Source organism: Magnolia sinica, chromosome 3 (assembly GCF_029962835.1).
Source record: "Magnolia sinica isolate HGM2019 chromosome 3, MsV1, whole genome shotgun sequence".
Lineage (NCBI taxonomy): Eukaryota > Viridiplantae > Streptophyta > Magnoliopsida > Magnoliales > Magnoliaceae > Magnolia > Magnolia sinica.
Genome location: NC_080575.1, coordinates 117,892,057 through 117,919,503, shown reverse-complemented (window position 1 = coordinate 117,919,503; position 27,447 = coordinate 117,892,057). Strand labels below are relative to the sequence as shown.

The window sequence follows — 27,447 nt, the reverse complement described above, 5'->3', positions numbered from 1 at the left end:
TCCAGACATTTGATATCATTGCCAATGACTTGGACGTATCACCAAACATAGACCATATTTGCTTTTGGACCCCACAACATGGGTTGAATCGATCACCGCTTGCGTATGCGTTGAATTCTCTTCTTGTTGGGTTGAGAAAATTTCTCTAAGCAATTAGTCATTCTTTGAATATTAACTCCCACAAGAAAGAACCATCTTGCTTACATTCTCTTCTTGGCATGTATTAAAAGAAAAAACGCATGGGGTTACTATATTTAATAAAGATCACAAATTCCTTACACGCTCCTCTGTCTACGCTTTCAAATATAGGGGTTGGAGCTTTTAAAAAGAAACGTACAAGTTATTGGCGTGTGTCCCAAACTTACTATAAAAAGAAGCAAACATTGCTTAAAGCATCATTCCACGGATCACATCTCGAAGTTGTACTCTCATTGCTCATTGACATGGATAAACACCTTTGTTATGGACAGTGATGATACACGATCAATGGGATTTCCATTTTCTGAGTTGCCCCAAACTCCCATGGTTTTAAAACCACCAAAATCAGTTTGGGCACTGATACACATCTCCCGGCACGTATCGGTTTCGGTGCCCTGAACATATCGGTTCAAGTTTATGAATGATACAGAACCCAACTCGCCAATTTTAACCCTCACACCCACCATAGTAGTTCCACCGAAAACGGAGAAAAGAAAGCATATTCCAATTTTGGGTACATCCAAACGTGCCCTTGTTCCTCCTAGTTCGTCTCCCAAGTCAAAATGAGCTAAACCAATATCACCAAGATTTTGAAAAATGTTAACTAGCTCCAACACTCCCCCAATATATATATATATATATATATATATATATCACCGAGATTTTGAAAAATGATTAAATGGTATTATCAGGAGATTTCAAAATCAGAAAATCTTTAAATTTCTAGTGATTTAAGTGCTGAATTATCACGTTTTTCAACATAAAGGAACATTTAGAAGATGAAATAATTAATTTTAGGATTATATGTTTAAATTTCGAAAACTATTATCAATTTCTAGTAAATATTTTATTTTATTTTTCTACATTTTCCTAATGATACCACGACAAAAACTTCAAAAGATGAAAATCTCCCTAGAAATTGCCCAAGAACGAGATTTGTTACTGTACCCATATGTAGATTGCAATTACCCAACCCAATGCTTGATATTCCATTTTTGATAAATAAAAAAATTTCTGGTTACTTTAAATCCATTTAAAACCACCAAAATCTTCCGTTGTACATTCTCCACCCAACGTGGAATTTAAAATAACGAACCTTAGGAAATCACACAGTCATGCACTTAATTAGGAAAATTACTTCCTTACCAGGCGTTTGGAGCATGGGATTAGATGGGTTTAAGGGGGATGAAATTACCAAAATGTAATGATTATACTGTGTCAGGGATTGTCGTCTAATCCCATGGCTTGGAGGCCATCCCACTTCATGTGTAGGAATCGGATTGGATACTCATCTCGCCACTATCAGTCAGTGCTCTGTGGGGCCCACCATGATGTATGTGTTTCATCCATGCCGTCCATCCATACTTCAATGTCATTTTATGGTATGAGCTCAAAATGAGTTTGATCCAAATCTCAAGTGGACCGCACAGTTAGCCCTAGCAAGTTTTTAATGGTGTAATTCAATTACTACTGTTTTCCATGGTGGGGTTCACCGGGGATTTATATCTACCTCATTTTTGGGATTAAGCCCTAAAATTATATTTGGATGGATGACATGGATAAAACACATACATCATGGTAGGGTCCACATAACACCAACCACTTGCTACACACGAAACCCAAAATAAGGTTGTTGAAGCCTTTGTTCCGCTCTGATTCCAAGAAGAGGTTTAGCAACCCATATCTTATGTGAATTCCATTTAGGATATTGCAATCATTCATGGAATCTTAAAACCCACTTCCACCTAATCCCATTTAAACCGTCCTGGCATACGCCCCCTTAATCCCGCTCTTAAACCTGAACAGTAACTTCAAAAAATAAAAAATAAGAAACTCGTCGTTTGTTTTTGCCCATACCATTTATAAAATTTTACCTGAAAAACTCTCCTTTTAGCCTGGACCACGTGCGGGGGCCAAAGAGAGTATGGTTGCGAGGGGACAGCATTGAAAGAGCTGGCGGGAAACCGCTCTCATAAAATCGTATTAAACACCCGAAATCCGTATCGAAGCCCGATTCCGTAACGGAGGAAAACCGGATTACTGCGACTAATGACGGCATTGAAATTTCGTGTATTATGAATCCATCACGAAGCCTTAAAATACGGTACGTCGGGTCTTCTGCCTTTGAATCTGGGTCATCTTCGGATGATCTGAATCGTTCATATGATGTCTTGCTTTTGATGACAGTAATTTTGTGAATAAAATCTCTCAATTGGATTATTTCATCCCGGTTGACTTGTCTTGAACATGAACGGTGACCATAACCTTTGTATAATCGAACGTTGAAATACTCAATCTGAGACAATTTTCTTCTGGTCATTCTCCATACAACTGAATTCTTTCCAAATAAACGGTTTAGATCATTGATGAAATCCTAAAAGGAACGGCTAGAGTGCAGACGTATCTTATTACAATACGTCGAGATGCATTGGAGCAAAGGTGGTTTGGAATCGTGTCGTTGGCGATGGGACAGGTGTGCTGGAGCGCGGGCCCATTGTCTAGGCGTACTGGAGCGCCGGTCACTTTCTTCTAAAAGCTTAAAAAAGAAAAGAAAAGGCATCCATCCATCCATCCAAAGTGCATGGCATGGTATGTATGCATGATGTATGTATGGAACGATCGATGACAAAAAGGGCATGGGCATGTGAAGGGTGTCATTATTACACACCATTATTTTTCTCTTTTCTCTCGCTTCTCATACGTCGCTTTCTGTCATTAGAAATGGAAGTGGGGATGAAATGCGAGCGGGAAAATGGAAAGCGATGAAAAAAGCAACCGGTTTTCGTCCTTTTACCTCTCATCGACTCTCTCTCTCTTTCTCTCTCCGTCTCCCTCTCCCTCTCGAAGCTCTGCCGCTCTCGTCTGAGATCTGGTTTTGAAAATCTCCATGGCGATTACGTTTGGGTGCTTCTCGATCAGGTAGATCTTGGAATCTCTTATCTTGCCTTTGGGATAATCAAAATTCTTGAATTTTTCTTTTCTTTTCTTTTTTTTTCTAGGGAGTATGCTTCGAAGATGAGAAGCGTTGATGTGGAGAAATCCTGGCCGTTCTTTCGAGCCGGAGAAAAGCTGAAGAAAGAGGAGATCACGGGTCTGCTTCCGCCTATCGCGTGCCGGAAATACCGTTGGTGGTCGGACGAGCTGGAAGTCGCGAGATCAGGTTTGGTAGAAAATCCGGAAACCGGGTGTACGGGCACAGCGGTTTCGGGAAATACCAGCGATTTGGGGGTGGAGAAGCTGCTGATTGAGGAGCCGGAATCGGTTTTGGGGGCGGAGGAGGATGTGACGGTGAAGATCTGCCCGGTTTGCGGTACGTTCACGGCGGCGACGATAAACGCCGTGAACGCTCACATCGACAGCTGCTTGGCTCAGGCGTCAAGGGAGGAGAGGAGGAAGATGAGGACAGAGGGCGCTGCGAAGGCGAAATCTAGGGCCCCGAAGAAGCGGTCGATCGTGGAGATATTCGCTGTGGCCCCACAAATTGAACGGTTGGATGACGATGATGACGACGAAGAAGATGAGGAAGACAAAGAAGAAGGAAGTTCGGAGGGAGAAGCAGAAGACCCTTCGGAATCGGATGTCGTGAAATCTTCTGCGGAGATGAGTTTGAAGCGGAATAGAAGGAAAAGGAAACTGAAAAAGAAAAAGGAGTCTGTTGAGACGCTTATGAAGAAGAAGAAGAAGAAAAAGAAGAAAAAGGATAAGAAGAACTTGTTGAAGAAGAAGAAGAAGAAGAAGAATCCGAATGGGATTCTCGCATTTTCGAATCGATTGGCCGCGGAAAAGGTACGGATTTTTGCAATTTTTATTGTGGGTGGTTTTACTTCTCTTTTACTGGGACTGCTGATTCATGTGATGCAAAATTACAGTAGTTAAAATACTGTTAGAGCTGTTTGTGTTTTTGTTATCTGAATTGCTTGTACTGCAATAGCTTAAGGTTGCAAGAAAAGCCAAGGAAATATTGGGCTTTTATATTGTGAGAGAGAGAGAGAGAGAGAGAGAGAGAGAGAGAGAGAGAGGTTTTTACTGCAGCTGTGTAGTACTTATGGGTAATGACTGTTGGGTCCTTTTGGTTGGCTATGTTTTCGAAAAGACGTGTCCCTTTCTTCACTGTTACCTTCGGGCTGGCTGTACACCTTCCCATCTTGAGAGGAAAATGGTTTTCGATGAGAAGGAACGGTGTTTTCATTCATTAGTTCAGACTCGACTGTTAGAGTATGGATCTTATGTGTTGTTTTGAAATTGGGGCCTTTTTACATGGTACTAAGTATAGATCAGATGGAGAAGCTGTTTGGTGAAATGGGGGATTAGTTTAGTTGTTTGATTTTATGACTGTTGCTTTGGTGGTGAAGAAGGTGGGAGAGGCTTGTAAGGTAGCTATCTATCTGCCTGTTGATTGTGGTTGGAGTGTGCGATTTCATCAGATTATGTAGAGCCAAATGGAGGAAGATTAGGTTTGCGTTATGGTGTTTTCTGTCGTAGTGGGTTGTATTTCGATGGCTGAGAGGAGCAATATCATGAGAGTGGAAGATTTGTTTAGTCTCTTGAAAAAGAATGGTTATTTCTTGGTGAGTGACTTATTAATATAACTAAGATCCGAGCATGCCAGGAATTTGTGGGATCTTTTAGTAATGATTTGAGAATATTAGGAATAGTAGCAATAAATATGTATTAGCCTTTTATTTGAAGCAAGAGAAGAAAAAAAGGAAGATAGAGAACAAGGATCCATGCCCAAATTTCTACTTCCTCTATGATGTTTTATTTAGATCAAAATATGCTGCGCTAGGAATTATTTCTTGTTCCATAGAAATGCTGTATCCTTTCATTGTTTGAGTCATATTTGATGAAAAAAATAGGTACTAAGACTTCTTTCACATGTTATTTGTGATCATGCCAACAATTTTGCAAATTGTAATGTTACATTTATGAATGCAAGGGTTGGTAAAGATTTTTGTTCAAGTTTGTTCATTTCTTTTTTCCATATGCTCGTATGAGGAAAGCGTAATTTGCAAGATCAAATATTTCCAAACATAGATTTATCACCTGATTATTAAAATGTTCAAACTCCAATTTTGCACAAGTAGGCACTTGCTCAAATGTGGTATTTCAAGCGAGTCATATAATCCATAGTACCATTAATTACAACTCTACATTATTTCTATGGTTTTTCTCCTGAAGAGTTGAAAATGTGAGTGCGTAGGAGGTGATTTTTCATAATTTTTTGATTTCACCTACTCTTTTTTTTTTTTTTTTTTTTTTTTGCATGTTCAGTAATTCAAGATGTAATTGGCAAGAAAAAAAATCCCACCCTTCTATTAGCTAGAAGATGTTGATGGGGCTTTTGGAAAATTGAGATTCATCAAACTAGTTTTCCCCAACTTAGAAATTGAGCGGAATAGTTTTAGTTTACAACCTACTTCAGACCAAAATCCCATGGTCATTGTGGAAAATAGAGAATTGCAACAACCTTGCCTCACATCCCATTCTTGATTGCGGTGGGAATTAGATGACAAATGATAAACAAGAAAAGGAGATGTTTTTAAGGATAAAAGTCTAGATTGATTGAACTTGGGTTGGAGCGAACCCTTGTTCATCGAAATAGGAAGTTCTAATGGAGTCAAATTGATGCATACAAGTACATAGTTGACTATAATCTGAAGCAAGCCATGACAGGAGATGTTTTTTTTTTTTTTTTCTTTTTCTTTTTTAAGAAAAAATAAATCATATTTCCTCTTGAAGAGTTGAAGTGCGTAGGAGGTGATTTTTCATAGAAAAAAAAATCACATACATTTTTTTTTTTAATGTGTTCATTAATATTATTAATAATAATATTATTATTTTTAAAAAAACAGAACTCTTTCATACAACCTTTAGACTGTACGACCTCTGAACACATTCAGGTGCCCTCCTGGAAAAAAAAAGGAATTATGTGTTCATTAATTCAAGATGTAACTGGCAAGAAAAAAAAAAACCTACCCTCCTATTAGCTAGAAGATGGCGCCACCTTTGAAGATCATGCGGAATAGTTTTAGTTTATGACCTACTTTAGACCAAAATGACATGGTCATTGTGGAAACTAGGTAATTCCAACAACATTGCCTCTTGTCCCATTCTTGGCTGTGGAAGTAGGAAGTTCTAATGGAGTTAAATTGACTAGTACAAATGCATATTTGACTATTATCTAAAGCATGCCATGACTATCGGTGTTGGATCTCGATGATCAACAACAATCATGTTATTTGCAATGGTTTAATTCAATCTAGCCACTGCGTTGTGATGATCGATTGATTAACTACATGATATAACAAAATCTATCCATTCTGTTGTCAATGTCCGCATGGCTTCTCCAAAAAGAACACTAAATAAATATTTTTGGATCTGTTCCTAACCACCACTCTTAGTTGTTGATCCACGTCCTTTTGGGTCTTCCCCTTACCCTTTTAAAGCCTTCAACTTTTACCAACTCACTCTTAATTGGCATGGTTCTTGGTCTCGATTGCACATGACTAGAACATCTTTATCTACTTTGCCTCGTCTTATTACCTATTGGTGCTACTCCCAAGTTCCCTCGAATGCATTTTTTTTTTTTTTTTTTTTTAAATTATGTTCTTTCTCGTCTTGCCACTCATCCGTTTTAGCGACACTCATCCTATGAATATGTTGCTCTTTAATTGGCCTACATTCTGTCCCATAAAGCACAATTGGTCGTATAGTTATTTTATAAATTTTCCCTTTCAATTTTAGTGGTACACGACGATCACATAAAACTCCAAAGGCACATCTCCATTTCTTCCACCCAACCTGATTTATATGGGCAACATCCTTTTCAATCTCTCCACTCTCATGAGTTATTGACTCAAGGTATCAAAAGTGGTCATTTTAGGAAACTTCTTTGTCAACAGTCTTAAATAATTCCTTGTTTTCACACCTATTATTACTAAAATTACACTTCATATACTCTATTTTATTCTGACTAATTTAAAATCATTTAGATTTTAAAGCATCCCTCCACAAATCTAGCTTTATGTTTATGCCCACCCTCGTTTTATCAATCAAAACTATGTTATCTGCAAACAACATCCACCATGTGAGCTCTTCCTATAAATGCCTCGTTAACTCATCCATAATAAATAATACTATATAATATTATTTATACTATATAAAAAGGATAAATAATATTATATAAATAATGGTGGTGGAATTTCTTAAAGGTGGGATGGGTTTTTGCTTGTTTTGGGAGGGAATTTTGCTTAAGCCCTCATTTCTTCTTGTATAGTTTGGACTTGAGAGGTAGGTGATTGTCCTCTCATGGTTAGGGGTATGCTGTTAATTTTCATCCAATATAATCCTAGAGGCATCAGTTTTTACCCAATATATAATGTCAACTTGTAATGAATTTAGTTTTTATTGAGTTTTACCATGTTTTTTAAAGACCAAATCATGTTTTTCTCCAGTCTTAGTGAAATCTGCCTGACTTGAGTTGAAATCAGTTGACTTGAGGTGACTTGTGCAAGTCAAGTCGAGTTGAGGTTTTTTTTTTTTTTTTGAGTTTCTAAACTATGTTTTATTCTATCCTTTCAATATTATATTGTCGTTGCATGTGCTTGGATCCACCTCCTCTCTAAGATGATATAACAAGCAATATGAGTGTGTTCATATGTCTATGTGTATGTGTCTATATCTCTAGTTACATCATCTTAGAGAGGAGGTGGATCCAAGCACATGAAATGAGAGTATAATATTGAAAATGATAGAAAAAACATAGTTTAGAAAGTCGAAAAAACAACTCGACTTGCACAAGTGAACTTGGGTCAACTAAATTTCACCAAGACTTAGAAAAACTGAATTTGGTCTTGACTCAATCATGTATGTGTGCGCGTGTGCGTGTGCGTGTGTGTGTGTGCATGCGTGTGCACGTGTGTGTAGACACACACATGCATATAGACATACATACATATGTATGTAGTGCACACACACACATGCACATATGAGTTCGGCTCCATAGCTCAACAATAGACAAACTTTGTTTCAACACTAAGATCAGGGGTTCGAGTGTCCATATGGTGTGGGTGGGTGTGTATGTGTGGTGTGGGTGTGTGTGAAAAAATGTGCACAACTCCCCTGTATATGTAGAGAAATGATCACCTGCACACCTTATTAGGTGAGAACTTGTGTGCACCTTTACACACGTGTCATGGGCACAAAATCCGAATAGTCAATGTGATGCAACACCCCATGAAATCCTCAGGGCCCAACTTTTAGCTTGATCTAAAACTTTGGTGGGCCATAACATAGGGAAACAATTTCCTCACTCAATTTGCCTCTCCTTTTGCCATGGCCCACCAGAGTTTTGGATCAGGGTAAAAGTTGGGCCCTGGGGGTTTCATTAGGTGCCGCATCACATGGACTGTTCGGATTTTGTGCCCATGACATGTGCAAAGGTGTGCACGAGTTCTCATCTAAGAAGGTGCGAAGGTGATCATTTCTGTGTGTGTGTGTGTGTGTGTGTGTGTGTGTGTGTGTGTGTGTGTGTGTGTGTGTTTTATGTGTACACGTGTGTGTGTCCCCACTTTCATGTGGGCATTAGCAACGTCCCCAAACCTTTTAGATGGCACATGGTGTGTGTGTGCGTGTGTGTGGCCCCACCTTCATGTGGACATTAGAACATCCCCAAACCTTTTAGATGGTACATGGGGTGACCTACTTCAATCTAAACTGTTCATTCATGGCTAAATCGAGTCATCCTTAGCTTCCGATCAATAGCATGAAAATGGACAATCAAGATTGACTGGAGAAACCAATCATTGTCTTGATATATCTAGTAGATCCCAGTTTGTATTTCTTATGATTCTAAAGTAACACTTTAATTGAGTCTGTGCTTGACTTGACCCAGTCTTAAATAATTAAATTAAATATATTTATTGTGTCAGTACATGTCAAAATAGTTATATAAGGTTAAAATTGTAAAAAAATAGCCATAATAATCAAAAGCTCTGGTTGTTCTTTTCTAGTTAGATACCTTTATGTAAGGGAGGTCATAGGTTCAAATCACACTTGACTTTTAACTTTTAATATTTCAAAGGCCAAGCAATTGAGGTTGAGTCAATGTGAGTCTTGTCAAGTCAGCTGACTCGACAAGTCTTATTGAATCAAGGCTGAGTCAATTGCAGGAGTGAGCCAACTACAGAATCAAGTTCCCTAGTGACTCAGATCAAAATTTTATAGAGTCAAGTTGACTTGACTGAGTTTCAAGTTGAGTCACTGAGTTTTAGAATTATGTGTGGAAGTAACGACAACACCACAACTTGACTACGAATGACAAAATCTTAGTATGCCAATGTCTTTTAATGCTTGTGTGAAGGTAACTAGAGCAAGGAAAGGTAAAGAGACACGACCAAGGTTTGCTTGGGGAAAGTATCACCATTGCTGTCGCCTTGTCCTAGCTATTTAGGGTGATCTTTACATATCTTATTTCTTCAATCATTTGTAGCTATGATCATATCCTTGATGAGTGAACATGCCTTCCTTTCCAATCTTACCTCCTTGATCCAAGCATAGTTCAAAACTCCAAAACTCGAACTCAACTCAATTTCCAGCAAGGTTGAGTTAAGTCGAAGACATGGATGAGTCTTTGCTTGATTAAACTTGATAATATATAATCAAATTAATAATATTAAGAGTAGTAGTAAATGCCTGAAATAGTTGTGTATATTATATATTTGTATATATATAATTGCTAAACATTATTTTAGTTTGTTATCTACTGCTTGGGAATTTTCATTCTCTCATTGAGGTTGCAAGATCAATTCTCACTACCATTTTTGCCCCCCCAAAAAAAAAACAAACTGTCCTAAACATGTGACTTGGCTCATGTTGTCGCTAGTTGACTGAGTCGAATTAGTGAAGTCCATGGCTAAATCTTGTAAAATTGGAATCTAAAGGACAACTAGGCCCAGAACATAGCCAAGTCAAGTTGACTTGGCTGAGTTCTGATTTGAGTTGCTAAGTTTTAGAACTATGGACCCAAGTCTTTTTTGTCTTCCTCTCATCCCTCTTTTAGGGGGCTCCCCTCTTTACAATGGTCACCTATAGTTTCTATAAAACACGACCAAACCATCTCAATATACCTCAATCATACTATCTGTTATTGGACTACTCATATGCTGCTTCTAATGACCTCATTGTTGATCCTTTCTAATCTTCTCACACATCTATCTGATCATCTTCATCTCCATGATGCTTATTCTTTTCTCATGTGTGTGTGTGTGTGTGTGTGTGTGTGTGTGTGTGATGATATGATGTAGGACAGGTCAAGGGTAATCATATAGAGGGCCAAGTTCGAAGTAAATCAGGCTGTAAAGGCTGAGATAGGCCAAAAAATGACATAATGTGCACTATAACTTCCAATGGCCATAACCATGCAACCATTTATTAGAATCACTAAAAAAAAAGATGTTGTTGGAAAGGTATCAACGAGCTCTATGTCCTAGCCAATGCCATGGGCTATTGGTCTCTGAATGGTTTCACAAAAGGGGTTAAAGTTGAATTAAGTCAAAATTTATTTATTTCTAGTAAGTTATGGTTTTGTTATTTTTTTTATAGTTATTTTAGGATTTGAAGAGATATGTGATTACTTAAAAATCTTTCTTTTGAGTCTTGTAGAAGGGTTTGGGTAACATAAGACTTCTATACTATTTTTAGTTAGTTTACTATATTAGGAAAATATTATCGTCTCAGAAAAGATTAGACTTCTTTGCACACCTGTTGTGTTACGATCACATGACAGTGCAAAGCATTGTCCTAAAACTCTGTGATTCTACTCAAAACCATAGTTTAAAAACTTGAAAACGGGACTTGATATCCAGCTGGGTTGAGTTGATGTAAAGACAACATTTCACTCTACTCGATATTTAATAATTAAACTAAGAATCAATTCACTAATAATAGCTACTTAAAAATAATATGAATATAATGATTTGCAGTTTTAAATACAAAATCACTATGTGGTTTGCTAGTAAATGCTTTTGGTTGGCTTGGTTAAGGTTGTGAAGGCCAAATCACTCCACGTGCACTTTTTGTCTTGCTTTTGGTTGGCTTGGTTAAGGTTGTGAAAGTCAAATCACTCCACGTGCACTTTTTGTCTTTTATTATTATTATTATTATTATTGTTATTGTTATTGTTATTAAAAGTCTTGACTCAATTGAGTGACTCGATTTGAGCCATGTTGAGTTCGTCGGGTTGACCAAGTAGGCGAGCCACCTTAGCGAGTTAGAGTCCTCAGCTAGTTTCACAGTGACTCGGCTCGATTATGATCTATTCGAGTTGACTCAGCCGAGTCAACTCAACTTGACGGGATATTGAACGTCTCTTGGAAACTTGCTGGAGAACTTTACTCAATCGGGCCTTGACAAGACTCATCAAGTCAACTAGAAAACTCAGTCAACTCGATTCAACTTGGCTTGACTTAACTGAGTCACTCACCTAGTCAACTGTAAAAAACCATACGGTGTGTTTAAGAGGATTTGAATGGTATTCTGCACAATTGTTCTAAGTATCTCCGATATTATTGATAATATCCCCAATATTACCAGTATCTCTAGCTCGACGATACCAATAATACTATTGGTATTAAAAATTCCAGGTATTAGCAATATATCGCAAAGTATCACCAATGTATCGATATCACTAATATTTTCGACTGTGTAAATTACAGGTGTCACTTGTATCGCCAATGTATCACCAATGTATTGATGTCACTGAAAATCTGTTTATTACAAAAATTCATTTCAATTTTTTATGGGTGCATGGTTGTATGATGAAATGCATGTTTGTATGCGTGTGTATGTATGCATGCATAGATGGATGCATGGATGGATGGATGGTGTGTTGAATGGTTGGTTGGATGTGTGTGTGTGCGCGCGTGCGCGCATCCATGTGTGGATGGATCATGCATGTGTGTATATGTATGTATTTGTAATTGTATGTGCATCCATGGATGGATGGATCATGCAAGTGTGTGTATATATATGTATTTGTCATTTTATGCATGCATGCATCCATGAATGGTTGGATGGATGGGTCATGCATGTGTGTTTGTCTGTAGGTATGTGCACACATGGATGGATGGCCAGATAGGTGGATTGTTGGATTGATGGATGGCTCCACCGTTTTCCCCATGTTTCCCTAATGTTTCCCTGAGTCAACGATACTTGCTTTTAGGCCCCCATTAATGAGAAACTTATTACTTGATTCCTAAATATGTAAATATGCTTCTTTTTCACTGTTATTTGGTTCTTAAACATGCAAATGTGTATATTTTGGCCTCTCCTAAAGTATCATTGAAAAATTCTACGTCTTTCCCCATGTTTCTCCAATGTTTCCCCAAGTCAACGTTTCATGCTTTTAGACCCCATTAAAGAGAAACTTATTTGTATCCGTCTTTTTTGCAATTATTTGATTCCTAAATTTGCAAATATGTGTATTTAGCATCTCTTGAAGTTTCATCGAGAAATTCCACCATTTTCCCCATGTTTCCTCAATGTTTCCCTGAGTTAGCGATACATTTTTGGGTATTGGCAATGGCATGGGCGATATTGATACATGTTTCCATATCCCCAGCCGGCGGTACATGTAATAATACCAATATTATGATCACTATTCCTCATTGAGGACCAACCACATGGCTACCTCCACACCATCAATGGCATTTTAGATTTCTTCTAGATATTTTGATACTTGAAAATTCCAAGAAATTTAAGATATTCTCCCCATCTACATACGTTAAATTTTGGTTATTAAAATATTGAGTTGAGTCCACTAAAGACTCGGTTGAGGCTTCAAGTTGACCTGACCCAGCTAGACATCGAGTCGAGTCAAGTTTTCAAGTTTTTGAAATATGCTACAAAAGCACATCTCAACTTGATACCTCAACTAGATATTGACTTAAAACATCCTCATCAATCTCTCCATCCTTTTAAATTATAGATCCAAATAATGAAACATGTCCCTCTTAAGGAATTTCCTAGTCATCTATTTAACTAAAGCCTTGCCTATAACATTATTCCTGTTACAGTTGCATTCCAAATGGTGTCTTCATGCTTCTAATTTAATAGCTTTAGGCTGTAAAGCCTTCCTCCAATCCTCCAATTTAGCATTTTCGCCATCTCAAATATCATCTATTAGCACCATATCATTTGCATACTTGATGGATGACATGGGGTAAGTACTACGGCAGTAATAATGAGAGCCTTTTAAAGTTCTAGGGACTTGAATATCATAGGGCACTTTCAAGAATCTAGGAAACCAAAAAGGTTCTAAAACTATTTAGAGGAAAAAGTTACAAGTAACAAAGAAATCTGTTGAGAAATATCTAAAGGGAATAATGCAGATGGAGAACCAAGCCCAGAACTGCAAATGCAACATAGTTAAAGAGCAAGGGGTTAAAGATAGCCAAGACAATTTTTAACAAGCAATTTAATGAACTAAACATTCTATTCTGTGATAATAAGAGACAATCATACTAAATGAACAATTTTTAGGGCAAAACAAAAGCTTGTTATAAGAAAGACTATTTCATGATGAGAAAGACTATGGGATGCATCAAGAATCAAGATTTAAACTAGTCAACAACAAAAGGAAAAAGAAAAAGCAAAAAAATAAAAATAAAAATCTAACAACTACATGGTGTAGTGCTTCACTAGTGCATTTGAAGTTGTCACTTGGGTTTTCAACATTTGAATTACTTATTGGCCAATAAGCAATAGTCAAAACTAGCTTATCAAAGTTTGTCAATGCATTTTGGTTACATTTCTGAATGGTTTTGCGTGCTAGAAGCCTAGAACTAATCTATAGATTTTGAATGAAGATCTTTATCTATGCATACTTGAATAAAGGGGGAAAAGGGATTTGTAAACAAATTTTAGAGGAACATAAGGGGGATTTTTTTTTTTAGTTTTCTTATTTTTTTTAAGAAATGACCAAAAAAAAAAGAGCAAAGAAGAAATGTGGGCTTCTGGTACCTGAACATTTTGTGTTGATCTTTGAAGAAGATGTGCAAACCTTAGGTGTTGTTTGGATGTTCGAAAGTCGACTTTTTTTTTTTGTAAGTCGAAAGTCGACTTACAAAATGTAGTCTTCCACAAAACTCACCAACTTATGGCATTTGGATGAATCTTTGGTAGATATTCGCAAGAATTGGAAAGATTGTATTTTTATTTTATTTTTTAAAGAAAAAAAAAAAAAGAGGCTTTTTCCTTATATACACTCGGGTATCTTGGGACCCCCCCCCCCCCCCCAAATGTGGCTTTCGGCTACCTTTTTTAGACAAAAATGCCCATGGACCTTCTTTTGGGTACTTTTCTCTAGCAATTTTCCGTGCTTTCTGACTACTCTCTCCGATAATCTTTCATACTTTCGCTTGTGAAAGAGCCTCTCTTGGAAGAGCTGCGTTCGATGGTTAATGCTACAGAAGGTACACCTCGAGTCGGAAGATGATACACCAAACAATTCTCGATCAAGGCAGTTTATAGTTCATTAGAAAGCTTATTAAATTACCCTTCCAACAAGCCCAAGATTACTTAAATCCGAGGTGCGACGAGGGAGATCTAATCCATTTAATAAAGTCGTGTGGTGATGACTGTCCAAGCAACGTGAGTTATGCCATGAGATTTTGGGCCCACTTTTGAAAGGCTAAATGGTCTCCAAATGAAATGATTTCGGTCCTATTTGAAAGTTCCTCGAATTAACTTCCATTGAACCCAAGATCACCCTGATCTGACCTGTAACAAAGGAATTATGAGTGTTTTCATGGGATTGCACGATGTTGGAAAAACCGCGATCATGGCTTTGTGTAGACCACGATCATGGCTTTGTGCATACCACAATCACAGTTTTTCTCCTCTACCCACATCCCCCTCAAAAAAAAAAAAAAAAAAAAAAACTCCCTCATTACAAGTTGGATCAAGGCAATCTTAGGCTCGTTAGAAAGATAATTCGACTAGCTTTTAACTAGGATTGGAATCATCTCATTTTGAGATTGTTTAACCTTTCAAAAGTGGAGCCACAATCTCTAATGAAGTTAACTTATGTCGTTTGCATGGTTAGCATCCCATGACTAGGGTAAACAGATTAGATCTCCCTCGTTACACCTTGGGTCTGAGTGATCTTGGGCTTGTTAAAAATGTAATTTGATAAGCTTTTTAATGAGCAATAAAATGCCTTTATCGGAAGCCATTTGGTCTGTCATCACTAACTCTAAAAGTTTCAGGGACTTCAGGCCCACTTTTGAATGGTCAAACAGTTTCTAAATGATATGATTTTAGTCCTAGTTAAAAGTTCATCGAATTATCTTTCTAATGAGCCCAAGATCACATCAATTGGACCCATAACGAGGGAGTTATGAGCGTTTTCATGAGAAGAGCGATGTTATGTAGGCCATAATCGTGGTTTTTTCTAGCATTGCGCGATCCCACAGAAAAACTCATAACTTCCTTGTTATAGGTCGGATTGGGGCGATCTTGTGCTCGTTGGAAAGATAATTTGGCGAGCTTCAACTAAGACTAGAATAATGTCATTTGGAGATTGTTTGGCCTTTTAAAAGAAGGCCCATAGTCCCTAATGGCATGAATCACGTTGCTTACACAGTTCACACCGTGCTACTTGGGTAAACTATTCGGATATCCCTTGTTACACCTCGGATATAAGTGATCTTGTGCATGTTGGAAATGTATTCTGATAGGCTTTCCAATGAGCTATAAAAATGCATTGATCATGATTTGTTTGGCCCATCATCATCTGACTTGAAAGTCACGAAGAAGTGAGTTACACTATCAAAGAATTTAGGCCAACTTTTGAAATGTCAAAAGGTCTTCAAATGAGATGATTCCCACTGTCACGCCCCGATATTCGAGTACATAGTGTGCACCCTCAGACCTGAGTTTCGAGTTATAACTCAAACACTATGTGTACTTAACTCATTCCATTATACGATTATTCAAAGGAAAAAGTAATATTCATTTTACATTCTAACAACGTTCATTTACATAAAATGATTTAGCACCAACATCCATCCATTCTCGACATCCATAAACATTCAATCAGCAAAAATTGGGCACCATTCATTAGTCAATACAGCTTACCAATGAATACTTGTTACAGACCTAGAACAATTCAATTAAATAAAACCAATCAAATGCTTAAAATCTTACAACTAATACCATCATTCATTATATATAAATTAGACCATCCTAACAAGTAAAATTCCAATTAAATAATTAGAAACGGACTAAATGTGGTCATTCCCTCTTATGATAGGTACGACCACGTTTTCCCTGGGTCATGTTCAAGTTCTACTACATGCTTTGGTTCCTGAGCAACTTCACAAACTGTATCTCCATCTATATGGTTTTTCCATCAATAAAAGGGTAAGCTGGCCAGGCTTATGTACATACCAATTAAAATAGTATATGATATAGAATGCGAAATGGCATGAATGCATATGATGTGTGAATGCATCAGATGAGTTGATTGTCCATCTACTTAGGTTGGAGATCGTCAACCCGCATCCACCCATTGGGTAGGTTTCCACCTTCTATAGGCTTGGGCATAGCCCACATTTGGAAACGATCTACCAGGATCGACGTTTCTTCTATGGAGGTCCCCCATGATCAAATGCAAAATACTTATGAGATGGATAATGTATGATTTCATCATTTCATAGTTATTCATAAATACTTGTCTTATTAAGAATATACGTATGTCATTCCATCATGTTTTTAGTAATTAAATGTGAGATTATAGATTAGCATGTGACACAATTTCATATATTACTATCAGTTAAATCAACAAAACAATATATCAATTAACACAAGACATCAATTAATCAACCACACGACCAATTCTATTTTAATTTCAATGAACATGAGACATGTTGGGATCATTCATATAGGTCTAGTAGTAAAAAATTCACTTGATTATTATATTGATTTAAATTCATAAATCCTAACAATCATATACACCACATTATTGTTTGATCCAATTTCATCACACAGTGGGGCCGACCTTTAATTAATCAGCTTAGGTGGCTAACTACTATTCAACAAACCCTAAACAATTTGTACATTCTTAATAAGTTCCTGATTGAAGATTTATTTGATATTGTGAAAGTTTTTCCTTTATTCTTAGATTAAAGGGTTATTTACGTCTTTGGATCAGATCCAAACCGTTCATTGGCTTCCACTTGATTTATTAAGGAAAAGCCAATGAATTATCTAGATCTAGACCATTTAGGATCCACATTTTCCCTAAGACTAAGTTAATAATAACCATTCTTATGATCATTGTGGCCCACTAGAGGATCAGATCCATCCACAATTCTAGATGTCATGATAGATTTGTCCCATAATGTATATGAATGGTGAAGATCAGATCCAATATGTCCGATCACCCATCTTAGAATCAAATATACAAATTAATGTCTACAATTAGATCTGACTAGTGTGGCCTATCTGATGGTCAGATCGATCTGGAAGTTGGGACCCTTGTATATTTTGGCTTTATAGATCTTATGATCCATTCGATCCATTCAGATGTGACCTGACTCATACAGATGGCCCCACACCAATCTTTATAACCAAGAGGTTTTTGTATGAAATACAAGTCTTTTCATCGAATCAGCCCATAGATCAATGTGATGATTGAGCGGCCAATCCGCCCTTATCAGTGCATAGATCCAACAAAAAAAAGCTAAATGCACAAAAAATAATGAAAGAAGAACAATAGACTTACCAGATCTGAGCTCTCCATTTATTTTAGTCATTTTCCATAGATTATTAGCAAGTTTGTTGGGATTGTTCGAGGTTTTTATTTTAAATTAGGAGCTCGTTGGGATCAGTATATCAATCACAAGGTTAGTTTGCATGGTGTATAAATACTTTGTTTTCTTGAGTTGTAAGTAATTTTGAGAATTTAAATAAAGAAGAAAGAGAGCTTGAAGCTCTTATCCATCTTGACTTGGGTCGGTGTTTGGCTTGCAAATTGCAACGCATTTCATTCAGATTACTCCTGATTTCCCTTCTCTTTCAAACCCCTTTCTTGTGTGTGATTGCTTGAGACTAGTTATTGCTAATATGTTGATCCCAATCGACCATCCTTTGGTATCAGAGCAAGGGTTTCAACGAAAACCCCTTTATGACTGCTTGAGCTCTATGGCAATCTTTGTAGAGAGGCATTGTAGCTATGAGATGTTGGCCGTTGAGGGGTGCAGGATTGGAGCAAAAATAGCATAAGCAGAAGGGGAGTGTAGCATTTCTTTATGTGATTTAGAGCTTACTCGAACTGAATCAAGGCAAGTCAGAAAGATATTGCAAAGATGGCACTAAACAATAGAGGCTGTGAATATGCCAGGATGAATGACAAAATGCTAACTAATTAACTGATCCATGTGACGAAGAGATTGAAAGGTAGAAAAATGTCCCAATGGGTCATCTAGTTGAAGTACCAGATTCATCGGAGGAATCTAAATGTTCCTTCAATCACGGGGCGTCATCTCAAGACATGAAGAATGATTGAGAGGACCTGAGCTCGATAAATGCCAATATGATATTGGAATCAAGAACGTGGTTTCCATATTCTATGGAGGATTGCAGATTTCATTAATTGGCTCAATGCCGTAGAGAATCTTTGAATTTAACGAAGTGCTGGAAGAATGATGGGTGAATCTTGTTGAAACTCGCTTGAAAGGGAGTCGGTGTGGTGGGAGCGAACCAAATGGGCATACCACAAGGGAAATCATCGATGTCCACATGGTAAAAAATGAAGCCCTCTTAAGGGAAACATTCTTTCCACTCAACTATGATAAAATGATGTTTAAAATGCTCCATGCTTTGTGACAAGTGGAATGGAACCTTTGTGCCTACTCGAAAAAATTCAATAATTTGGTGGCTCGCGTCTCTCTCTACGAGTCTGACAATCAAATCAACTCGTAGCTTAGCAGATTGGCAGCTTGCAGCCATCTATCCACGACGAGATGATGATGTACCTATAGTAGTCAATCTTTGAGGTCGTTTATCCAGCTTCAATGTTGGAATCAAGACAATCAAGATTCAAATCAAGAAGCACCAGAGAGAGATTTCTGTGCATTGACCACGGTACCTGGTGCAGGATGAGGATTGTGCAAGATCGGGTGACACGTCCCCATTTAACTCTAATTATAGCATGGGTGGCACTTCAGGCGCCACCAATGGCTCAAGATAACATGGAGATGTGGCCTTTGAAGTGCTTTTGGTCTGATGAGCCAGGCTAGCGGGTGGCTGATTATCTCAAGAAGCCTAATGCTTAAGACAGGGGAAAACAATTGATGGTGGAAGTTGAATTTGAAGATTACCAAGGCATTCAAGGAGACTCTATCTATATTGTTATGAGGATGATACAAACAAAGAGATTGTCTACAACGATGATGAAGGGGGTTTGGTGCTCTGCAAATGCCTTCTACCCAGTAATGACAAAACAGTCCAACCCAAAAGATGGGCAACATACTTGTAATTCCTGCACTAGATGTACTGACGACATCAAGGTGTGCAAGATGATCTTCAATGATGTACGTGACAGCAATGGAGATTAGGTTTGAAGGAACTTGTTGAGTTTCAAGACCCTATTGAAGATCCCATCTTGACAGATAGCTAGAAGAGGTTTTTACGGCCTAAAACCATAATAGACATGAGAGCATCTTTGTTGAAGCAATTGAGTTTAATATTGAAGAATTTTCACTTCTTACCATATGATGTGTAACATCTGGTATAGCAAGGGTATCCATTAATGTGTTTGTCATAGTAGTCTTACCAGTCATGAACTGATATTCACAAAGAACTAGCTATTATAAAGGAAGGTCGCGTCACACAACAATATCTCAATGTGATTGCAACCATTTGTCATAAAGATTTGAGTAGTGGCTAATTTGCTTTGGAGCTTCCTTTAAAGTGAGACACGAGAACAATTCTAATTCAACCAAATGAGTCAAATGAAGTGCACATCAGGGCTAAAATGTGACAAGATATCACCAAGCAGGCCATGATTTTGGTCCAAGAAGATGCAGATTTTCAATGCTCCATTTGATCCAGGAAGATAGAAAAGGAACTCACTTGTGGGCCCCATGGGCACCACATCCATGTCTGAATGACCATAAAATCCCCAGGGAAGACCATGATCAGTTGGACTGCATTAACATCTTAGGACTGAGCAAACCCAAACTGTTCAAGGTGGAGGAATGACCCATGTTTGGAGTACCACCACAGCAAAAAATGGACTGCCTCCAGCCATGGGCACCTGCGGTTGGATGGTGGCAATAATATGTCCACTAGTCGGCGATATCGGACAGTCACTCATTTCATGAGATTTCAGAGTCTGGGGGGTGTGATTGAAGCCACATGCACCCATTTGCGGATATCTCTGCAAGAGAAATACATGGTGTTTTTTTCCTACTAGATTCGCAAAAACTAGCAATTCACGCATATTTTGATTTACATTTATTTGCAAATCATATATATTTTTAATTAGATCTCTATGGTTTTGGTTTTTTTTTTTTCTTTGGTTTTTCTTTTCATTTTCTTTACACTTGTGTTTTGTATTTGGGTGTTGCATAGTTGCCACATACCAGTGAAACTTGACAGAACATTGTATAAGACAGGAACCAGACTGGCTATGCTCTATGGGCAGTGTTGGGCAACTAAGAGGCGACATTAGCAGAGAATGAACATTACAGAGACAAGAGTGTTGAGATAGTCGTGTTAGAAGAATAGGTAGGGTGGAATTAATAACAAGTTCATCAAAAGAAGCTTGGAAGTTCTCTTTTATTTCCCCCAACAAAAGAAAAAAATGATGGAGAGCAGGTTGAGATGGTTCTTTCATGAGCAACAAAGACCAGAGATGGTCACTACATGTTCCAATGCATACATGTGGGTCCACCAAGTTCCAGTTGTTGTGTACATCCATTGCATATGCATCAGGAATTTCTTATTTAGACTACAAGCAAATGTCTCGGTGGTAGACTCACAAGAGTTTCAACATGAGGACATGGGTTCGAGTACCCATTGTGGTGAAATTCCACTGTGGTGTGAGTGAATGGGTGTGTGTGGGGTGTGAGTGTGTGTAAAAAGGAAGAATAAAAAAAATTGACTATAAGCAAATGTGTTGTTGTACATTTCTAATGGGTGGCAATCCACAAGTAATGGTGTTAAAGCTTCCCATTCAGGTCTGGTTTTGACACGTTCTTTCACTACTTGTGCATAAGTAAACCCTTCCTACCCCTCAACAAAATGACTCAACGTCTGCTCTCTTAAAATCAGGTGTCTCTTCTACATTTAATGGCCAGAGGGTGATTTTAGTTCCATTTTTATTAGAAGTGTGAGTTTGTCTTTTTGTTTTTTGTTTTTTGCTGTTACATATGGCTTCTCAGTCAGACTGCCAAGGGTGACCAAGATGGATGTTGCATGTATCCATTTGGAGGCAGTCATGCCAAACAAATTCTTCATATACTTTTCCAATGGCAAAAGTAATTAAACACCGAGAATTAATAGGAATTATGTTACCTTTTTTGAACAAGAGATGTGATCAGGCTTTGGATGCTTCTCTAGACTTTAACTTTTTAACATGCTTCTTCACCCAGTACAGTAGACAATGCTAGGCAGATCATCTAGGCGTCTTCCTATTTTTAAATGAAGGCATGAAGCTTCTCTTCCTTTCTTCCAACTCATCATGGTACTAGAGCAGGTGAATTCATGGCTCAAAAGTTGTTTCCATCTGCAAGTTGTCTCTTTTCATTTAGTAAGATTACCCTACTATCTGTTTTCTCTACCCCTATACCTTCTCTCTGGTAATCTTAGATTCTATTCTCTTACATGCCAGCTATTTGTGTTTTTCCTTTGTTTCTCTTTTGGGTTTCCATTTATTCTCAATAGGTCCATTTCCCTTGTCTGTTTCACCCTAATAACGCCAAAAACTCGTAGTTTCCAAGGGTTCTTAAGCCTCAACTTCACTTACGGATGGTTTTGCCTGTTTCAGCTAAGGATGTTATGACTGTTCTTAGCAACACATTCAAGCATGTTATCCCCTTTTGGGTTGCCTAACTGTTAATTACCTTCTCAATTAAAGTGTTATGCAATGCACTAGTTTACTTATCATTTCTGAAATAAATGGTCATATCACAACCTTGACGTGCACTCCCTAAAATACATGACCATATCTGTTAAATTTTTACTTCATATGATTTTTACCTCACATTTAAAAATCTCTGATGTGGGAACAAAATAGTGATATGGATCCATCTTTTCTGTTTCAGGAAAAAATTCACAAGCTCAAAATGCTGTCTTCAATTGATTATTCACAATTGCTACAAAGCACACTACACAATAAGAAGTCGGGAAAGGAGATAGGAAATCCTGTTGGCATGCAAAAGAAGAAACCATCAAATATCAAAGGGTTAGCTAAGAAAAACCAGCTCAAAGTTAAAGCTTCCAAGTTGATTGCTAAACCACTAGCCTTTCCTGTCCACAGCATTCTCAAGAATCAAAACGGAGTTGCTTCAGTCCAGATAACCTCAGCAATGTGCAACTCTTTGGATGTTAATCAAAAGAAACATCAGCAGATTCAACACTCGGACAAGCGAGTAAGGTTTTCAGGTAAGGATGTCATACTTGGGCACACAAAGAAACGGTGTTCTTCTGTTGAGTTGCCTCAAATGCAAAGTCTTCGCAAGGTGTTTCCGGATGTCATGGCGGATCAGTCAATAAAGGACCAATCAGTGGCCAGTGGTGTATTTTTGCCTTCTACAGTCGAGGCTCCAGAAGTAAATGAAAATGATAAAGATGATTCTTTAAGCATTGTTGATGAGAGTGAGGTTAGATCCATGAATGAAATGAAACAGTTGGATGATGTTCAAGGTCATTTCATTCCACCTACTATTGGTTGCAGCAGGAGCCGTCACGATATGGAGAAGGTATCCTTAGATGAATCTGTAGATCTCAACCAAGCCTGGCAGCAATATGATAGTTTGCATCTGTTCAACCCGGGTAGCCCAATTTCACATAATCTTTCATGCATCCCCAAGGTGATGAATTCTATTCCAAAAGAGGGGATTAATTGTCACATGGGAATTCAAGCAGAAGGGAGCATTCGAAGGCCACTCAATACCAACCAAAACTTTCCTGACCCTTTCATATTCCCAGTTGCAAGACCTGCGGCAATTGTGCCCCTGGTAAACACAACCAGAAATACAACCTCACAGCCTTTGCTACCTTGTTTAGCAGCTGATATGGAAACAATTGAGAAACAGCCGTATCCATTGCAAGCCATCAGGCCAGAAGATTCTAGTGGTTACAGTTTGCAATACCAACCATTGTCCCATCTCTCTCCAAAAGATCTGATCAGCAGCATACGTTCCACTTCGGCAGAGATGAATAAACAATCAGTTAATAAGAATGGGCAGTTTGGGGAGCCAAGGGCAATCTCAGATTCCGTATCTGCCTGCAGAAACAAGTCCACTGACGATGATTTTGTTGGTTTGCCTCTTAATTCACAAGGGGAACTCGTTCAGTTGCATTCAAGTGGTAAGCCAGGGTTCAACCAGGTTTTTAAGAAACAGAACACAGCGATGGCTTCTGTTGGTAGCTTCCAGGTGCACAATCTACTCGGGCCTAAGAGTACGATGGATCATTCAAACATGAAAGAGAAGCTTCATGGTGGGTCAGCATTTCCAAATTTAAAATGGTTTCCTGAGCGGAACTTTGCTAAGGTACCCGTACCATCTAGATCAGGTTTTACTGAGTTGCAAGGTATTGGAAGAAGAGAAGTTCATTTCCCTGATACAAACAAAGGAAAAATGCAGTCCACCTCCCAGTCAGGTTTAGAGATGAACCTGATGAGTAGCTCTTCGCACGGGTACAGAGAATACATCCAATCTCGTAGTATTTCTGAGAGGGAAAAAAATCAAGTACAGGGCAATTTGGAAAGTGCGTTTCAACCTGCTGCCCAACCAACTATGCGGCTGATGGGTAAGAATGTTACAGTTGGTAGAGGCAACAAAGAAGGCCAAGGTTCTGAGGACGGAAACATATGGACAGACAAGGAAATCATTTCTGAGCATCATCGCAATACGACTGTTGCTGGCATCTCCATTCCAAAAAGAGGTTTTCAACCTGAATGGGTTGTCCATCCTGTATCTGGGACGTCGAGAGAAAGTGTTACTCCTATAGAAGCATCAAGCCTTTTGCAGATGACAGCAGCAGAGCCTATGCGTGCTCACACGAACATCAACTGCCAGACCCATTTGATGTCGATAAGTGACCTTCCCTTGATTGATGGAGACCATGTTGCCAACTTTCACCCCTTCAGCCAACAGCTTCCTTCCCAAGCACTGCTGCATATGACTTCTATGCTCCCAGAAAACAGTATCTCTGGAACTGAATCCTTTAAAATGGGCCATCAAATACCATTGCCAATGTCTGATCCCCACAATTGTCATCTACAGCATATGCTGTTGAGTTCAGCCCAATGTAAACATAACCAGAGTCTTGCTTACAGTACAACTCTTCCCTTTCCAAATCAGGATAGGAGAGAGTATGTTCAACCATCATGTGCTCAACGCTCTTCACCAAGCTTGCCCCCTTGGCTGCGAGATGCAACACAGCTGAAAGAAACCCCGTATTCTTCTCTTTCACATCCTGATGCTTCAATTGCCAAACACTACCCCTGCACCATGTCCGGAACTAATCTTCTACCCCTCCCTCCATATATCACGTCTGCTATTTCTTTTCCTGCTCGTAGTTCCAATACCTACACCTGTATGCAGAATCCATCTACTCCAGCATCTTTAGTCCATGATTCGTTCATCCCTACCCTTCCAGGTTTCAGGCCCGCTTCTGCAATTAGCACCAGCTTCAGAAACAGGAGCAAGATGAGGGATAGAACAAATGCCAAATCGACTTGTTCTAAAGATCTTGATGGTGCTAAGAAAGCGAAAAAGAGACCAGCAGCTAAAACCGATGAAACCACGAAACCCATGAAGAAACCCAATTTAGAAATGCAAAAGGACCTGAATTCTTGGACAGGACCGCAGAAAGGAGAATATTTGCATGGGTACACACGGTATAACACAGGAACACCTGCACTCCATGCTCATGGGGATAAACCTGTAACAGAGATTGAGAAGGATGAGTTCAGAACTACATCTGGAGTTAATTCTTTTAAATTGGATGCTGTGGCAAAATCAGGGCCCATTAAACTGAGCGCAGGAGCAAAGCATATACTGAAACCCAGTCAAAACATGGATCAGGATAATTCTAGGCCGACGCATTCAACCATACCTTTTGCAGTAGTGGCTGATTCTGGTAAGATGCCTGATTTTCAGAGGAAAACAGCAAAGATTTACAGGTTTTGATGAGAAATGAGAGTCCATCATGGAAGTTTCCGAAACAATGGTTTTGTATGCGAGTAAGAGAATTGGAAGTGGTGGTGGATGTAGTTCAAATGCTTCACAGTCAGAGAGGTAAGAGAACACCAAATTCCAATCAGTTGATCAGGAGAAAAAGATGATGTATCACCCCAGATTCATGTCCACAAACTCTAGTCATGCAGTATCATGCAACTTTTGCCAGCATTCTGGTCATTGAACCCCTTTCATTGCATTATGTTTTCAAACAAGTCGTAATCAGGTAACCAGATCTTTCTCTCAAGAATCTGACTTCCTGGAATTGTTGTTTCATATGTCACTATGTTTCTGTTTTCTTGATAATTGTATGTTCTTCTTTGCTGATTTGCTTCCCCGATCTCCCTACAGATCCATTTCAGGTTTGTGTGGACAGATGATTGATTGTTTGGTTTACCTATAGGGTTTTTCATCTAAGAATGTGAAGGAACTGGTAAGATCTTTTCGTAAGAGTTAGTTAGGTAATGCTAACCATGAATAATTTTTTATGCTTTTTATTATTATTATTATTTGTTTTGATGCATTCTATGGTTAAGAAGCATTTTCCATATGGGGAATTATACGCTTTGCACGGTATACTCGGATTTTCAGTTCTGACAAGTGAGTCCTATGGGTCAGTAATGCAGACATTTGTCAGTTGCCCCCCACTATTGATGGACCCTACCCTGACCTCTCAGATTGGAAGATCCTATCCACCGATCTTGGGCCTTTTCAGTTGAACATGGTCCATTGATGTATTTCTTTGTAAGCCACAAATCAAAGGATTAGGATCAGTGCCGCTGAAATCACCAACCTGTCTACGTTTTCCATTCTGAATCTGGGGGTCTGGGTTCTGGGTTCTGGGTCTTGGGTCATTTACAATCCAGTTCACTATTTTTCCCAACCCAGAATTATGTTTACATTCCTGTAGTTAATTAAGTTATTTAAATTTAAATTTAGATTGTAGCAATTTTTTCCTGAGTTACGTAATATCATGCATACATAATATAAATACTCTAGGTATGCAGGATTTATAAAAGTGGCATTAATCATTTCACATATAAACTAGAATATTAATTTTAGATATTTAACTATTTTATGTATACTTATTAGTATTTACTATAGCAACCCAAATAATCCTAGTCGCCTAGCATATGATGTACTAGAGGAAATAGCACACTACATACCTATTCTTATACCACACAAACTGGAGCAACAAAAAAAGTCTAATTACCAAACCATGGGCTCCAGTCGTTATACTGGAAACCTAATTATACTTGCAACACATTTGGTCTAGGATCCTATAATTCCTTTTTATATATTTTCCCAAACATAATGCTATTTACACTTTCCTATTTTAGAAAGTCATAGAAATCTTCATCCAGATGAATTTCCTAGGGTTTCAGCGCCTTTGTTGTTTTCTTCTTTTTTTCTTTTTTATTGCATGCTCATCAAGTAATACATTCAGTGCATTTTTTGGAGATGTTCTGTGTGGTCGTGATACCAAGTTGGTGTAAAAGTGCATTGGTTCCCAACATCATATAGATCTCCTTTTTGTCTTGGTCATTTTTCTGCAACTTCTGCTATTGACTTGAACTAAATGGTTCCTCCCAGACCAACTTACAATTTCAAGAATGATTCGACATGTTTGAATTCCTCGAAGATATCAGCTGGGATTCTCCTTTCTAGCTTTGGGCATTGCAAAATGCAAAGAGACACTGTTTACTTGCACATGTCTAATTGAATTATTTATAAGAGTAATTCTCATAATTAGTTTTAGATATAGAGGAATCTT

The 27,447-nt window shown here is 38.3% G+C and overlaps 1 protein-coding gene across 2 annotated transcripts; it reads left to right on the top strand.

The window, feature by feature from the left end:
- The first annotated feature begins 2,878 nt into the window (after window positions 1-2,878).
- On the top strand, window positions 2,879-26,123 carry LOC131240925 (uncharacterized). 2 transcript variants are annotated; one of them, XM_058239465.1, is made up of 4 exons: window positions 2,879-3,117; window positions 3,198-3,984; window positions 22,530-22,669; window positions 22,745-26,123. In XM_058239465.1, exons 1-4 carry the CDS (start codon window positions 3,086-3,088, stop codon window positions 25,623-25,625), a joined length of 3,840 nt encoding a protein of 1,279 aa, XP_058095448.1. In that variant the 5' UTR covers window positions 2,879-3,085; the 3' UTR covers window positions 25,626-26,123. The 2 variants fall into 2 exon arrangements, with proteins under 2 accessions (XP_058095448.1, XP_058095447.1); XM_058239464.1 differs by having other exon boundaries at window positions 22,530-26,123.
- Window positions 26,124-27,447: the final 1,324 nt, after the last annotated feature.